We start from the raw sequence: 17,770 nt of genomic DNA, 5'->3' as shown, positions 1-17,770 counted from the left end.
CTACCAAAGATGTAATTAATTTAGTTAATAAGTTTGTATTTTTACTTTGTTTACAATTAAAATGTTTTTTATTAGATTATGCCTCGTTTTATTTCGCTTACTTCAAAGGTATGCTTTCAAGGAATGCCAAGATTCACACCTCGTTAATTCAGGGTGGAATTCACACCCTGACAGGCTTTCCAGGATGTGTTGATGGCCTGTTTGTGGCCTCATTCTGGTCATACCCTGGGTGGTGGGTCTGGCCTTGGTTCCGGGGCTGGGGTTGAGCACACACATGCCATGTGGCCCATCCCCCTTCATGTGTAGCATTTCAGCGGACTTCGAGGGAGGGCTGGTCTCAGGGCCCGCTGTGGTTCCTCATCGGTTGGGCGGTTTCAGGTCAGGTTCACCTTTCTCTTTCGTGTCTGGTTGCTTTCTCATGTCATTGGTGTGCAGCCCACTGTTGACTTTTGTTGCTTTTTGGAACCGCTCAGAGAGTCGATTTGGGATTTCATGGTGTGCAGTTACCTGGGCAATTTGCTTGTCCAGGCTTGGTCTGAAAACATGCACCAGCATCGGCTCTGGTAGAGGGGGTACCAGAGCCTCCTAAATGACCCTCCTAAATTCACAGATGTGATCTTTGATGGGGTGGCCCCTCTGCTTTAGGTTGCTAAGTTCCTCTTCCGCATATGGGTCCTCCTCCTCCTCCTCAAATCTGGCCTCTAGCAGTTGCAAGAAGTCGTCTATGTCTTGCAGTTGGGGGGGGGGGGCTCTCCTCTTGTGGAGGGCTGCTAACCATTCCCTTGCTTCCTCCTCTAGCCCCTCTGTGATGGTATTCATCATGTCTCTGGGGCATGGGTAAAGGTGCCCATAGCATTCTAGGTGGATATCAGCTGAATCAAGGAATAGAGCTAGCTGGTCTGAGTCCCCATCAAACTTTCCCCTGAATTGGGGTGGGTCATTCAGACCTACTTCTCCAACCTCCTGCTGGCCTCTGTATGTTTGCGCCTAATATGGCTGGCTGTCTTCCTCACCTCTAGTTCGGAGAGAGGGAGGGGATTGCCTGCCCTGGGCAGCCTTCCTGCTGCGTGGGAGAGGCACTGGTTGCAGTTTCGGGCTCCTTCTCCTTCTATTTGGTGGAGGAGGAGAGCTGCGCTCCTTTCTGCATCTCCTCCCTTCAACAGGATCAGATGTCCCTCCCCTCTTTTGGGTGGCATGATGGCCCCTCATTATGAAGGGTGATTCGATCAAAATCCTCCCTCAGTTGCTATATTGCACTCCCCAGGGCTTTGGGAACCTGGCTTGTGGCCAGTCCTACCTCTAGTCCACCCTTGCTAGCTCGCTCGAGACCCTTCTCTTTATTTGGGAATTGGGGTAAGGGAGCTGAACTTCAGCTGCCTTAGGGGCCAATTTCCAACAGTACTCATCCTTTCTTGCTTCTGCCGCTGGAAAAGGCATCGCAGCTTGGATGTCTGGAGCTTGGATGTCTGGAGCTTGGATGTCTGGAGCTAGCCACATTTCTCCAGCTGCAATCAGGCTCTTGTCTGCCATGGTTGCCTGATTTTCCCTCCAAGCACCCCAAATATTGGAAAGTGATTGGAGAGCCCGGGATTCAGGAAACCTGGAATTCTTGATAAGAAGCAAAGGATAGAAGCTAGCCAGAGGGAGATCCAACTTGGAAATAAGGAGGAATTTCCTGGCAGTGAAACAGCTTGCCTCCCAGAGTTTTCACTGATGGTTTCCAAGAAAAGAATGGATAACCGTTTGTCAAAAATGATATGGAACACCTGCCTTGGGCATGGGGTTGGACTAGAACCGTGATGGCGAAACTATGGCACACATGTCACAGGTTGCATGCAGAGCCCTCTCTGCGGGCATGCCAGCCATTGCCCCAGCCCATCTCCACTGCGCATACACATGTGCCTCCCACTGCCCAGCTGCTTTTCTGGTCTCTGTTGAACATGCACGGGGGGAGGCATGCACAGGGGGACACTTGCATTGCATTTCAGGGCCTCGTGCAGTGCCCCTGCATCCCATTTTGACTTTCAGGCTGATGCAGAAGGGCTTCCAAGCCCAAAATGGGGCACGGGGGGTGCGCGCATGTGGCCCCCTGAACCCTGTTTTGGGCCTGGAAAGCCTGTACCAATCTGGAAGCCAAAAATGCCCCCCCCCCGCAAATGTGGGAGTTGTATATGCATTGCATTATGGACATGGGAGCGCCGTGTGAGGCCCCCCATGCTCCATTTTGGGCTTGGATAGCCTCCAGCACCAAACTGGAAGCAAAAAATGGGTGGGGGTGCAGTGCATGCATGGGGGTGGGGTGCATATGGGGGGTGTTACACGTATATTGCATTATGGGTGTGGGTGCCATGCGCACTGTCCTGCATTCGACACGCGATGACAAAAAGGTTAGTCATCACTGGACTAGAACATCTCAATGGCCCCTTCTATTTTCTATTATTCTAAATGTATGTTATAGCTCAGCTATGGCAAACCTTTTGGCTCGCGTGCCATAAGTGGGGGGAATTCAGCGGGGTTGTGCCTGAGCGTGCCGCACCCATAATGCAAAGTTCGACCCACCCAGTGCGCATGCATGCATGAGAGGCGCTCCCCCCCATTTTTTGCATGCTTTTTTCACCCTCCTCAGGCTCCAGAGGCTTTATAGGAGCCTGCGGAGGGTGAAAACAACCTCCCCCACCGAGGCAGTGACTTCTGGTTTGTTCGTAGGGTCGTTTTAAGCCCTCCAGAGGCTTCAGGGACTTTCAGGAGGCTTCCCTGAAGCTTCTGGAGGGCTTAAACCGACCCTACAAGCAAATCGGAATTCCGGTTTGTGGCCCTACGAGCAAACGGAAGTCCGTTCCCGAACTTCCGGTTTGCCCATAGGGCCGTTTTTTTGTGCTCCGGAGGCTTCAGGAAAGCTCCTGAAGCCTCCGGAGGATCTCCAGGGGCGGGTGGGGGCTCCTATAAAGCCTCTGGAGCCTAGGGAGGACGAAAAATGGCTTTAAAAAGGCTGAACTCAGCTGAACTCAGCAGACAGGGCAACACCTTGCGAACCCTGACAAATGGCTCCGTGTGCCACCTGTGGCACGTGTGCCATAGGTTCGCCATCCCGGTTATAGCTTATTCAATAAATAGGTATCTCTCTCCCACCCCAACCTGTCTCTTTGCAGATACAATGAGAATGTAGATACAGCGGTGAAGTACCAGTGTCCAGAGCAAGCCATCTGTGCATAGTTGTATCACATACAAGCCTTATCCTTATATACTTGTATCCAGATTTCAGTTACAATTGTACAACTTGCAATGTTTGCAGCATGCATCCTCTTGTCTCCACCTTCACTCTACAAATGAATGTGCCTGGAGGATACTAGGTTGGAGAAACTGATTTATGTATTTCCTGGGTACAAAGAGGAGTAGCAATAAATATTTTCTTGCTGAACAAATTTTAGCCATCCAGACTTAGAATACTTTGGTACTCTGATATTCTGCTGTAACCCTTCTATTCTTTCTCCTCCTCCAGTATATTGGCAGCTTAGATGTACCTCGGCCAAACAGCAGGGTAGAGATTGTGACTGCTATGAGACGCATCCGGGTAAGTGATGGCAATACTATTCCAGCTGTTTATACATCTTTCAAACATCTCAAAGAGAGATTGAGTTACCCTAGTCGCTATCTCTGTTATTCAAATGTGTGCACTTTTCCATTAAATACTGGCTATCTGCATTATTGCATTCGGAATATTCTTCATCCTGTAAATTCTTCGAAATATGGCTGTTTCCACATGGCTGGAAAATCTAATGCGCTGAATTAACACTGGTGTGATCAGTTTTGAATGCCTTAGAACCGGGATGGCAAACCTACGGCACGCGTGCCACAGGTGGCATGCGGAGCCATTTGTCAGGGCATGCGAGGCGTTGCTCTGTCAGCTGGCCAGCGTGCGTGCGTGCGATGGCCAGCTGAGTTCAGCCTTCTTTAAAGCCATTTTTCGCTCTCCCCAAGCTCCAGAGGCGGACACCCCTTCCGCAGGAATAAATGAGCGGGCCTCGGCTGCCCCCATTGGTGGCCGGTTGGTGTTGTTTGCCGACCGATGGGAGAGTATTACATTGGATCTATGGGTCCTAAATACGGTTTGATTTGGTCTACGGCTGAATTCCTCTCCATCCCCCCGAATTTCTTTCGAACATTCACGTCGTACAAGTGTGAGGTTAAGAAGGAGCTTATGCATCAGGCAATTGCTTACCTGGTGGAGATCCAAACTGTTGAGTTGGTTCCTCAGGAGGAACGGGGCATGGGGTTCTACTCAAACCTCTTTGTGGTTCCAAAGTTTTCAGGGGGATGGAGAGCAATTCTAGGACTTTAAAAGATTGAACCGTTATCTAGTGTATAAGCGTTTTAAGATGGCTTCCCTTCATTTCATTCTGGAAGGTGTCAGGGAAGGTGATTTTTTGGCCTCCATTGATTTGACAGAGGCCTATCTTCATATTCTAATTCTCCCCAACAAAGGAAGTTCCTTAGGTTTTCCTACGCTAGTACTCACTACCAGTACAGGGCTCTTCCCTTTGGGCTGGCGTCGGCCCCCAGGACCTTTGCGAAGGTCCTGGCAGCCCTAACAGCTCATCTCAGGGCAGTCCATATCAGATTACAATGCTACTTAGATGACATCCTCCTCCAGGCGAAGTCGCTGGAGCGGTCGCTTCAAGATCTGGGCCTAATGGTGGAGACACTGCAGAGGTATGGGTTCTCTGTTCACTTTCAGAAAAGTCACCTGAGGCCTTCTACCAAGTTGTTGCATCCGGGTGTCATAGATACTGCCACGGGAATGGTTTTCCTGTCCCAGGACCGGTCGCCCCGTATTGGCTGCACAGGCCTTGGTTCGCGGACCTTGTAGGTCTGTCCACTGCCAAACCCTGGAGGATTCCGCAAGATTCAGTGTTATTGGAGGATTTTAGAAATAGCAAATGAAATGCCAGTATGTAGTTATGTTTTAAATCTTGATATATTTTATGATGAAGGACGTTTAAACAATTGTAGTCAAATGAAAATGGAGGTATAATGATGGTAATATGTATAAATATTGGAGTTAAAATACTTGAGTTAATATGAATTATGATTGATGACTGTGGAAGAGATGCACGAAAGTTTTTTGTAACCAACTGATACACTTTCTACAGTATGTAAAAAAGGAGGATTCTCTGTGTTGTGTTTGTTTTGAAAATTAAAAATTAAATAAAAATTTAAAAAGAAAAAGGGAGCTCTTGAGGGAGGCGAATTTCTCCTCGCAGGTAATCCAGACCCTCATTGCATCTAGGCTCCCCTCCACAGCCAGAATTTACAATGCTACTTGGTCTGCTTTTTGTAAGTGGTGCCGTATGGCGCACGTGGACCCCAAACGCCCTTTCCTGCCACACATCTTGGAATTCCTCCAGGATGGGCTGGAGAAGGGTCTGTCTCATAATACGCTCCAGAGGCAGGTTTCGGCTCTGTACACTGTCCTGGTGTTGGTCGTCCAGGAATAATAATAATAATAATAATAAATTTATTTCTTAGCCGTACCCTCTCCCGAAGGACTCGGGGCGGCGTACAATAAAACACATAAAAAACAATATGGACAATACACACACAGAATAAACGAACACGCGTACATGGAGGAGGTATGAAGATAAGAAAAGACAGTTAAAACATAGGAAAGCCTGGGCTGCCCACCCAGTGGTAAAACAGTTTATCAGGGGGGCGGCTAACCTTCAGCCCCCGGTGATTCACAGGTTCCCATCTTGGGATCTGCCCACGGTCCTTTTTGTTCTTGTGGATCCCCCCCTTTGAGCCGCTGAGGACCGTCTCCTTGCAGTTCCTTACTTTGAAGGTGGCCTTCCTGGTCTCCATCACCTCTGCAAGGAGAATTTCCAAGCTGAGTGCTCTGTCGGTGAGGGAGGACCTCTGTGCCTTCTATCCCAACACAGTCGTGCTGAGACTTGATCCCACTTACATTCCCAAGGTTAATTCTTACTTCCATAGGGCTCAGGAGATTGTCCTTCGGACTTTTGTCCCAATCTCACTCATAGTAAGGAGAAATCCTGGCACAAGTTAGACGTGCGGAGGGCTCTCCGTATTTACATCAAGCGGACGGCATCCACTAGGAAGACAGAGGCATTGTTTGTGTCATTTCAGTCGTCTGCTGCAGGATCTAGGGTGTCCCCTTCCACCATTGGGCGTTGGCTGCGGGCTTGTATTGCCCGGACTTATGAGGCACAAGGTGCCTCAGGGGATTACTGCACATTTTACTAGCAGTGCGGCCACCATGGGTGCGTGGAATACCCAGGCACCTATTGGGGATATTTGCAGAGTGGCTACATGGGCATCTCCATCGCCCTTCATAAAGTACTACAGGTTGGATGCCTTTGCGTCCGCTTCAGAGAGTGCTTACTCCCTCGGGAACTACGGACCAGTGAGTTCCGGCCCTACGGACTGCCACTTTGGTATGTCCCTTTTTGACCGTCCTGCACGATCAACTGGAAAAGGAACGTTGGTCCTACCTGAACGTTCTTCTCAGCATGGCGCAGGATGGGCCAGTTCACCCACCCACCCCAATTGGTTAGGTCCGTGTTCCTCGGGGCTGGTTATGCTGTGGGGCAGGGCCTGCTCTTCTTTTGTTTTCCATGGTTGGAGCTGCACTTCGTTGGAATTGGAACCAAACAGCGGGGAGCTGGAGGCATGGCTTCAACTATGACTTAGTCTCTTGGGCAAATATGAATTGAACAACCCAGGCCTGTCCTGTGCCACGCTGAGAAGAACGTTCAGGTAGGACCAACGTTCCATTTCTTCAACTAGGAAGTTGCGATGGCCAGCTGAGTTCACCCTTTTTTAAAGCCATTTTCGCCCTCCCCAAGCTCCAGAGGCTTTATAGGAGCCTGGGGAGGGTGAAAAGAACCCCCCCGCCCCTCTGGAGGCCCTCTGGAGGCTTCATGAGCTTCCCTGAAACCTCCAGAGCACAAAAAAACGGTCCTATTGACAAACTGGAAGTTCAGGAACCAACTTCCGGTTTGCTCGGAGAGTCGTTTTGAGCACTCCGGAGGCTTCAGAGACCTTCAGGAAGCTTCCCTGAAGTCTCCGGAGCAGTCAAAACAACCCTCTGAGCAAACCGGACTTCCAGAGGGCCTCCAGGGGGGTGGGGGAGGCTGTTTCCACCCTCCCCAGGCTCCTATAAAGCCTCTGAAGCCTGGGGAGGGTGAAAAAAGCATGCAAAAAATGGGGCGTTGCGCCTGTAGTGCACGCATGCGCACTGGGGGGATTCGCACATTGCATTATGGGTGCGGCACACCCGCACACAACCCCCCTGCATTCCCCCCACTTATAGCACGCGAGCCAAAAAAGGTTTACCATCGCTGACCTATAAGGTCCCTTCCAACGCTGTTAATCTGTTAAATCGCGCCATATCACAATGTTTTGGGTTTTTGTGGAGCTCGGGTGGGCATGACTTCCATGTGTCGCATCCAGCTTGTGGGCTGCCAGTTTGGAGGGCCTGCTCTGAAACAATGCAAATGACCAGCAATCTGCAAGGAATATAAATCTTTCCATTCCCCACCATCCAGTCAGAGCTGAAGAAGATTCTTGGATGACAAGGGAAACATCCAGTTCCCTCTTGGAAAAGCATCTTTGTGGAAAAAAATAGTCTTTTTTATTTAAAATGGGTATAAATAGTTACTGGAATTTATTTTGTGTATTTCAATAAGATAAATCTAAACTTCCATGGAATTGTGAACATCTTTCTAGATAATGTCCAGGTCAGTAGGTTCCATATTTTGTAATCACACTTACTTATTGTTATACTGATTGTGGCATAAATCTTGAACTAAGCTATTGTTTCAAGAATATATGTTTAATTAAAACTATATATTTCTATATGACTATTACTTTTTAAAAAAGAAGACAATTCCCCAATATACATTATATACCAAAGAGCAGACCAGGCAGGGCCAATTATTCTGGATGACTGATGACATCATCCAATTATTATTGTAATTGCCACCTACTATTTGTGGTGAAGGTATCACTATAGTGATCGATGTGTGGTTCGAAGTTATCATTACTCAGTGTTGAAGAAATAGCACTAACTGTTGCCTGTAGGCCTTGGCAATAATTTCTCCAATCCCCTGCCCAAGTTCCCCAGGCCTTTCTATTATTATTTTTTCTGAAAGACTACACATAGTAAAGGACAATCAACTTTCTTGTCTGCTCTGCCCCTCAACTTGATCTTTATTATTCCTCCTAATGGAATTAAACAGGGAGAGAGGAGAGGCGAAGCAGACGAGCAAGTATTACCACAAGAACTTGAGTTAATTATAAAATGTCTTACCATAACCATGAAACTGCTTGGTTGGACCTATGTAGTCAACAAAAGTTCAACTTGCATCAAGGTCATCTTTACTCTTTATTTTACTTTGTAGTAATATTGAAAAAATAAAGTTAGACCAGAAGGAAAAGTCAGTAGTGGACAGGGACGTGCGGTCAGGGGAGGCAGGGGAGGCAGAGCCTCACCGCTCTCATCATGAAAAGAAAAAAAAAGGGGGAAAGGCGCTGAGGAGCCTTGGGGAATGGGACCACATGTGCAGGAGGGAGGTGCAGGAGGATCCTCTAGCCTCAGCCTCCCTCCTGCACACATGGTCCCATTCCCCGCCTTCTGTCGGGTTCTGACGCCGGAGCTCATGGTTCCAGGGCGAATGCCCATGTGCGAGCGGCTCCCTTCCTTGCACTGAGCAACGGCGGGTTTATGGGAAGTTGCTCGCGAAAGCGGAAAGTGTGACGGACTTTTCGGACCAGCGGCTACCGTTTCCCTGCCAGCTCGCTCGCGAAAGGACCCTGGAAACCGAGTTGTGGCCGGCGCCTTGTTAAGAATTGCGCTGCTGAAAGAGACAGAAAAAGCAGATGTATTTTTTTTACAATTATTAATTTGTGATGCGATATTGAACGTAGCGCTTAGAAGGCCATGACTGATTCCAAGAAAACTAAGTGGGGTCAGATTTGATTAATCTTCGGTTAAGATGGGGACCCAGGAAATACTAGGCGGGGAATGGGACCACGTGTGCAGGAGGGAGGCTGAGGCAGCCTCAGCCTCCTGCACACGTGGTCCCATTCCCCGCCTTCCTGATGACGTCACCAGCCTCACCAGCCATAAACCTCACCGCACATCACTGGTAGTGGATCATGCTCAGAACAGTGAGCTTAGGAGGGAATAAATCATATGATATCCACTCCAGAAAATTTTGTTAGCTAGAAGATCTGTATGGAAGAAAAATCAAAACCAGCTTTAAGCATGTTCTGTATTTACAATATCAGAAGAGGCTTAGAAAATAAAATGGTGGGTATGTGTAGGTCAGTACTTCGTTTCCTTTTTGGTATATTGGTGCTTTATGATTGATAGCACACTATGGCAAAGGTTTTGTGAAAGTGCCTGTAATATGCTCTTAACATTTTAAGTATATTCATTGTCTCAAAAAGGTTGGGCACCTCTGACTGAGTAACTGAGAGCTATACCAGTATTCTCAGTTCAGTTTTCAGGAGAGCTCTTGGGACTTTCAGGTGAAAAGTTGTTTCATCTGAAAGATGAAGAATTGTTTAAGTTTTCTCCCTGTTCCTTCAAGTCATCTGCTTGTTTGTCTCTACTGAAAACTAGAAAGGACAGACTGATTTGCTATTCTGCTCATGCTCTGATTTTGCCAATTGGAGTACTTCCCAAATCCTCCGTTTCCTACTCTGATTTATATTTCTCCCACCTCTCCTTGCTTTGCATGAAAAGTAGCAGCGTGTGTGTGTGTGTGTGTGGTTTTGGCATCTGTCTGGAATGCTTGGAATTGCTGTGACCTTTCACCTTTTCCTGTGTTAAGGATTTTGTGATCTGCTGCCAAGATGCTACATAGTGTTTGAGAATTAACGTGAATTACATTTGCTAACTCCATTCTACCAAAACACTAAACATTAATGCAGTTCTCTTCTGATGATATATCTTAGGGTCCATCCTTTCATTTTATTTTGCTCTGAAATATGTCCTCGATTAATTGTGTGCTCACAACAATGAAGCAGTGTGGTGGAGGGTTGAAATATAAACTTTATATTTAGTTTAGCAGCATATGCATTTTAGCAAACTAAACTTTATACCTAATAAATTCTATATCTTTTTTGCCTTTACATAAAGTTCAGTACACAAGACTCAGTGGGTATGTTGGAAAATATTTGTAGCTCGGGTGGTAGATAATGGTGGTGGTTTGTTCTCCGAGCTTGTTGCTCAGAATGTTTCTGTCAGGCCTGCAGCTGGTTCCTTTTAGGATCTTTGGCCTGCCACACACCCTATTATTTTACTGTGCTTTTTCATTAGTGGGGAATCGGGAGGGGGAATAGTAAGGAGTAGAATGTGTTGTTGTCAAAATAAAAAAAATCCTTCCTAGAAGCCCAAGGTCATCCTTTGCCTGTACACCTCTGAGCCTGACTGGAACTGGATGAGTGGAACTGCCAGCGTGGCAGTGGAAGATTGGAGCATGTGAGGGACTTGTGGGTGTGGGGGCAAGATCATGAACTTTCAACTGGGTGGGAAACCCCAGGAAGCTTTCAGATTCGGGTTTTCCACAGATGTGCCAACAGCTCTCTTTATTAAAATTGGAAGTTTGAGGAAATTTCTGCCTTGGACTCTGATTTAATTTTGGATGATATTTGGAATGCTGACAGTATCATCATCAGGCTAGGTAACATCATGAGCAGAACTTCGGTTGAAATGTTTCAGTTTTCCTTTTATCAGTCTTATGTATTCAGCTGGTTCCTCACATGACATGATCAGCCAGGGTGACCTCACCACCAGATGATCTTCACATAATCTGACCATTAAAAATATCTCATAAGCGTGTATCTCATATTTTTTCCTATTTATCTCTCTTTCACCTTTTACTTTCGTTAGTGGATTTTGAAAAATCAGTACAGAGAGTATGTACCAGTGTTTCTAATCTTTGGCTGCTTGAAAATGTATGGACGTTTCCCAGCCAGCTTTAGCTTTGCTGGCTGGGGAATTCTGGAAATTGAAGTGCAGCCAATGTTGGGAAACATGGTCAAAGCACTTTGATACTTACAACGTTTTGAGAAGATAGTTAATTGAGAAGAATACACTGGGTATTTTGAACCCACCAAAGCAGTCTTTCTGAACATTCATAAAGATTCAGAATTTTATCATACACAAGAGAATGTTCAATATCCCAGTATGGTTCTGCTACAAAAAATGTTTTCATCCCCAATTACCTCAGGGAAAACCAAGATATCAAATATATTCTGGTTGATTATTAGTTTCTTGTTCCTTATTTGCATGAAATACCAGCTAGGAGCTAACTGACCTTGGCTGATCTTGAAAAGCCAAGTAGAGTCGGATTTGATTAATACTTATTTAGGAAAAGAACAGGAAATTCCATGTCCTAGTTTGCAAGCTACCTAAGAAGTTGAAAAACTGTCAAAAAGGAATGAAATTTATTTAATCCTGCGCTAAAATTATGCATACACTACTTCATGTCATATCAGTTGAATGTGAGATACTATAAATAATGTTATTTCAACAGAATAACAACACTAGCAATAATAGAAACCATAACACACGAATCAGACTCCTAAAGCACTTTTCATGATGATTAAGCCTGAAAAGGCAGAGTAAAAATTAGAAGAAAGTCAAAAGGCAATTTCTCCATTTTCTGTCTTTTAAAATAACATGAATTCTAAAATAAAAGAAATATCTCAGGATGGAAAGGGTAATAAAGAAGTAACACAGTATGTTGGCTTGATAAAGTGTACACCTCAGAAGAGCTTAACAGATGTGTTTCTATCTTTTTTTATGGTACTGAAAAACCACATTATGGAGAGCAAAACTGAACTTCAGGTCTTGTGATAATTCACAAGGCATCAGGCGAGGCAGATGGCGGAACAGGGATGGTGCAATGCCGCAGCCCCTGCACACTCGCCCTCCCCACATCTAACTCGTCCTCCAACTCCGCCACACATGCAGGATGAGCCTCCTGCTCACCTCTCCACCTGCAATGGCAGGAGTTCTTAAGAGGCAGCCGAGACTCCACTCCCTTCCCTTTCGTCAGGGCCATTGTGGGTGGAGTGGGGTGGGCTGCATAGCCGAAGAGCAAGAGGCTGGCGGGCTGCAGCTGCTGCCAGACACTGTTGGCAGCCACACACTTGCTGCCTCTTGTGTGCGTGCTGAGGAGCTGGGTCGTCTGGCTGGGCAGGGCCACAGTCAGTGCAGTGGAGGCCAGTCCCTCACCATCTCCGGTATCGTGTTTCCCTGAAAATAAGCCCCAATGCATCTTTTGGAAGGAAAAAAATATGACTGAGTCTTATTTTCAGGGCAACGTGGTAGAACTAAGGAAAAATTTCCTGACAGAACAATTAACCAGTGGAATAACTTGCTTTCAGAATTTGTGGGTACTCCATCACTGGAGGCTTTTAAGAAGATACTGGACAGCCATTTGTCTGAAATGGTATAGAGTCTCCTGCTTGAACAGGGAGTTGAACTAGAAGACCTCCCAGGTCCCTTCCAACTCTTATTCTATTAGAAGAGCTCCAAAATCCCCCCTTATCTGTTATTCTGTATACTTTAAATCTTCATTCCAGCTGTTGGTAGCAAAAGAAAATGGGAGAGGGAAAACTGCAAAGCTACTTGTCTATTGAGATTCTCAGTCATCCAGGTGATGGTTGTCCCAAAAGTGCTTTTTCAAGAAGTTTATCTGTGTTGTCAAGGTCATCTGAGTAGTGCAAATGGGTGTGGAGCCTTCTTGGAATTGTTGACTGTGTTGTAGACTGGAGATAGATTATGTCATATTCTTCCCCCTGTTGAGAGAGGGCTGTTCAATTTTGACATAGATGGCCTCTTTGACCCCCTTTCAAACCAGCCGTTTGTTAGGGTTCTAAATACCATGCAGAAATAAATCATTGTCCAAGGCAAAACATTCTTAAAGGTGCAATTTATTCCGCAGGCATGTTAGTACGGCTATGGAAAATTCCAACTCTGGAAGTACATTCTCTAAGTTCAACCAGTTGAAAGTTCATGATCTCTCCCCACACCCACAAATCCATCACATGTTCCAATCATCATCTTCCACGCTGGCATGTACACCCATCTTCTTCCGGCCAGGTGTCGAGATGCGGAGACAAAAGATGACCTTGGCTTCTACAAAAGAATATCAACAATCCATTCTACAATCCTACTCCTTTCTATTCCCCCCCTCCCAACTACTACACTATTGAAACAGCATAGAAAATTATTAAAAAGTGTGGCAGGCCAAAGATCCTAAAAGAATATAACTACAGGCCTGACACCGTTCCTCTCTGTCCAAAGTTTGGACTTTGTTGTCTTCAAAAGAATGGCCTCTGTGTTTTAAATACAGATGGACTGCTGAAACTAGTCCTGATGGCTTTGTTCTCCTATGTTGGGTCAAATAGCAAAGCTACTTCTCCAAAGATTATTGGCAAACTGCAAGGGAGTATGGAAATTGCAGGAAGTGGCTCCTTCCAATGGGAAACTGCCCATTGTAAAACTCTTATGTTCCCGCTTTTCTTTGGAGCAGTTACTGAATTGAATTGAATTGAGTCAACTTGGAAAGACTCCATAATTGCATCATAGAGACCCAGAAATGCAGATTATTTGTTGTGGAAGGGGGTTGTATGCCTTAATGATTAAGTGGCTATAAGAGGGACAGTAACAGTGGTGAGAAAATGTGGTAGGCCAGCACAGGTTGGCATGTCCTAATGTTTGCTGAGCAGTACTGAATTTAGGCCTTACTAACACCTGTGTTTCACACCTGACAGTATGAATTCAAAGCCAAAAGTATAAAGAAGAAGAAAGTGAATCTGTTGGTATCTGTAGATGGTGTGAAAGTGGTACTGAAGAAGAAGAAGAAGGTAAGTTTTTCATTTCTAAAACTTGTATCCTGTTCTACAATTAAACATTCCTTTTTGTAAATTAGAAGTGCTTTGGAAATTTTGGTCTCTGAAATAATATCTGTACAAGTAATCTTCGATTATGGTCAGTTGAATAGCAACCATTAAAAGGTACTACAAATCCCTCTCCGAAAAGCTACCTATGGCTTGGTTTCAAAGTTTTGTCTGTTGCAATGAGACTGTGGTTGTTTACTCTTGTAGCCAACATCAGGAACCACCTCCCACCACAGCTTGCTGGTTCTCTACAGACTTTTGGCCTGCTCAGCCATCAGCTACCTAAGGGAACCTAAAGCTAGGCAGTAGAAGCTGTTGGTCTTTGTGGAACTTTGGAGCTTGTAGGCTGAGGCCTTCTTCCCATCCAGCCAAAGGAGCCTAAAGTCGGGCAACAGAAGCTACTAGTATGCTTGGAGCTGTTAGAGCAGGGGTGTCAAATTCTATTTGGGGCTGCATCAGGGTTGTGTTTGACCTTGGAGGGGCGGAGGGCAGGGGATGTGGTCAGTAATGGGTGTTGCCAGCTTGATGTCACTCGATTAGGCTCTGTTTTCAGCTGCAACAGCCTCCTGTAGTCTTCTGCCAGCAAAAATGGAGCCTGAGGGCCTGCGCACAGCCTTCCCAAGTTCTGTTTTTGCTGGCAGAAGGCTGCAGGAGGCTGTTGCGGCTGAAAATTGAGCCCAAGCACGCCGCATATGGCCTACCAAAGCTCCGTTTTCACTGGCAGAAGTGCTAAGTCTTCGACTTGCAACCGGTCCTAAAGTCCTCGACTTACAACCAGCCACAAGTCCTCGACTTACAACTGACAGCCAGCAACAAGCTCAGCCGCATCTGATTGGCTAAAGCGCGGCTATCTAAGCATATCTATTGGTCGCCCTGCTTGACAGCTCTAGTATAAATAGTTGTCAAGCAGGGCAAGGTGCTGAATTCGTCTGTACATATTGTTCTACTGAATAAATATAGCTGTTCTCTTACCTCAGCTGCCTTACGCCTCTTCTGTTAATACTGAATCTAACACTGGCGACGAGGATGGGATGCTGAAGGTTCAAATCTGAACAGTCAAGAGGAAAGGAAAATCAATTAATTTCCTTCCCATCTACCAACCAACAATTTTTTACCTCAGCTCAGTTCTAAGACAACTATGGCTTCGCTGCCGCCCTTCGCACCCTCTGGGACCGCTGGCGAGTCCTGTGATGGCTTCTTGGAGCGTTTGAGTGCTTCCTCATCGCTAACAATAACCATCAATTACCCTCGGACCGCAAATGCAGGGTTTTTTTGAAGTCGTGTGGTCCCGAGATATTTAATACAGCCAGAGCTCTCGCTTCGCCTTTATTATTATTATTATTATTATTATTATTATTATTATTATTATTATTATTATTATTATTATTATTATTATTATTATTATTATTATTATTACTTGAACTTATTAGTCGCCCCCTCTCCCCACAGGGACTCGGGGCGACGTACAAAAGTATTATATAGCGTACAGAGGAGGTAAGAATAAATAAATAAGTTACAATACCTAAAAAAGTTAAAACCCCAGTGAAATTAACCCTTAAAAACTAAAATTACCAATTAAAAATGCCCTGGGCTGGAGAGATTGTAGTATTATGCCAGGTCAGCTAGTCGAAACAGGTAGGTTTTCAGCTTCATACGGAAGGAGCGAAGGTCGGTTGTTGTCCTGATGTCTGGGGGGAGGTCATTCCAAAGGGTGGGGCCCACTACAGAGAAGGCCCTACTCCTGGGCGTCGCCCTCTGGCACTCTCTGGAGGACGGCACCCGGAGTAGTCCCTCTCTGTGTGAGCGGACGGGTCGCAGGGATGTATGGGGCAGGACGCGATCCCGCAGGTAACTAGGCCCTGTGCCATGGAGCGCTTTGAAGGTGGTAACCAGCACCTTGAAGCGCACCCGGTAGGCCACAGGAAGCCAGTGCAGCTCGCGCAGGATAGGTGTTATATGGGAGAACCTCGATCTCCCCATAATTACCCGCGCGGCTGCATTCTGGACCAACTGCAGTCTCCGGGTGCACCTCAAGGGGAGCCCCATGTAGAGAGCGTTACAGTAGTCCAGGCGAGACGTCACCAGCGCGTGAGTGACTGTGCGCAAGGCCTCCCGGTCCCAAAGGGGCCGCAATTGGCGCACCAGGCGAACCTGGTGGAACGCCCCCCTCACCACGGCTGCCACGTGATCTTCCATAGACAGCCGGGCATCAAGGAGGACGCCCAAATTGCGCGCCCCTTCCACCGGGGCTAATTGATCGTCCCCGATGGCCAGCGATGGCATATGCTGGTTGAACCGGGAAGCCGGAAGCCACAGCCACTCTGTCTTGGAGGGGTTGAGCCTGAGCCTATTGTCATCCATCCAGACCCGTACGGCTTCCAGACACCGGGACATCGCTTCAACAGCCTCGTTGGGGTGGTTTGGGGTGGAAATGTACAGCTGAGTGTCATCAGCGTACAGATGGTATCCCACCCCAAAACCACGGATGATCTCGCCCAGCGGCTTCATATATATGTTGAACAGGAGAGGCGAGAGGATCGACCCCTGTGGGACCCCACAGATAAGGGGCCTCGCGGTCGACCTCTCCTCTCCTGCCAACACACATTGCGTCCGGCCAGAGAGGTAGGAGCGGAACCATCGTAATACGGTGCCCCGACCCCCAACCCCTCCAGACGGCGCAATAGGATACCATGGTCGATGGTATCGAAGGCTGCCGAGAGGTCTAATAGGACAAGGATGGAGGAACAACCCCCATCCTTTGCCCTCCAGAGATCATCCACCAACGCGACCAAGGCTGTCTCCATGCTGTGACCGGGTCGGAAGCCGGACTGGCGCGGGTCTAGATAATCAGCTTCCTCCAGGTGGTGCGGAAACTGCTGAGCCACCACACTCTCAACAACCTTCGCTAAGAAAGGAAGGTTGGAGACAGGACGGTAATTTGCTAGCTCCGTTGGGTCCAGAGAAGGCTTCTTGAGCAGGGGCCTCACCACCGCCTCTTTCAAGGCGATTGGTAAAAGGCCCTCACCCAGCGAAGCGTTCACCAGCCCCAGTAGCCAGCCTCGTGAGCCCTCCCAGGAGGCCAGTACCAACCAGGAGGGACATGGGTCCAATAAACATGTGGTGGCTCGCAGTCGCCCGCGCAACCTGTCCAAATCTTCGGTGACAACAGGGTCAAACTCCTCCCAGCATGGTCTCTCAAGACTAGCCTCGGACGTCCCCACTGGAGCACTGAGGTGGGTCCATCCCCTTCGGATCCGATCGATTTTATCCTGCAGGAACTCTCCAAATTCCTCTGCCCGGCCCAGCAATGGGGGGTCCCACTGCCCCTGTGACAAAAGGGAGCGGGTCACCCGAAACAGGGCGGCAGGGCGGTTCTCTGCGGATTCTATAAGGGTGGCACAATACTGACGTTTGGCCACTCTTATTGCCACAAGGTAAGTCCTTACATAGGCTCTTACCTGTGCTCGGTCGGATTCGGAGCGGGAGGACCTCCACTTGCTCTCTAGGCGTCTCCTAAGGCGTTTCATCGCCCTTAGCTCCCCGTTAAACCAGGGGGCCCGGGTCGATCGTGGCCTTTGGCCGTGTACGAGCTCAACTGGGACACTCTTATTAGCAAGCTGAGGAACCACTATGACCCAACGCCATCCGGAATAGCCCCTTTCAGACAATGTGTACAGAAGGACACTGAGGCTGTAAGCCAATTCTTACAGTCTCTCCGTACGGCGGCTATTCAGTGTGAATTTGTCGACCTCGATGATTCTTTGTTCGAACAGTTTGTCTGCGGGGTTCGCGATCTACGCCTGAAGCGAAGATTGCTTGCCCGGGCAGACAT

The 17,770-nt window shown here is 47.4% G+C and overlaps 1 protein-coding gene across 1 annotated transcript in view; it reads left to right on the top strand.

Annotated features, from left to right (window-relative positions):
• Positions 1-17,770, top strand: part of LOC309388801 (carboxyl-terminal PDZ ligand of neuronal nitric oxide synthase protein-like) — a 140,990-nt gene that overhangs the window by 25,249 nt on the left and 97,971 nt on the right. The window contains 2 exon segments of the mRNA XM_081946444.1: positions 3,500-3,571; positions 13,813-13,905. Of these exon segments, the coding sequence (XP_081802570.1) occupies positions 3,500-3,571; positions 13,813-13,905 (165 nt within the window).

This window comes from Natrix helvetica (genome assembly GCF_964273705.1).
Source record: "Natrix helvetica genome assembly, chromosome: 3".
Classification (NCBI taxonomy): domain Eukaryota; kingdom Metazoa; phylum Chordata; class Lepidosauria; order Squamata; family Natricidae; genus Natrix; species Natrix helvetica.
The sequence above is the reverse complement of the archived record's forward strand: the minus strand, read 5'-3'. Positions and strand labels throughout refer to the sequence as shown.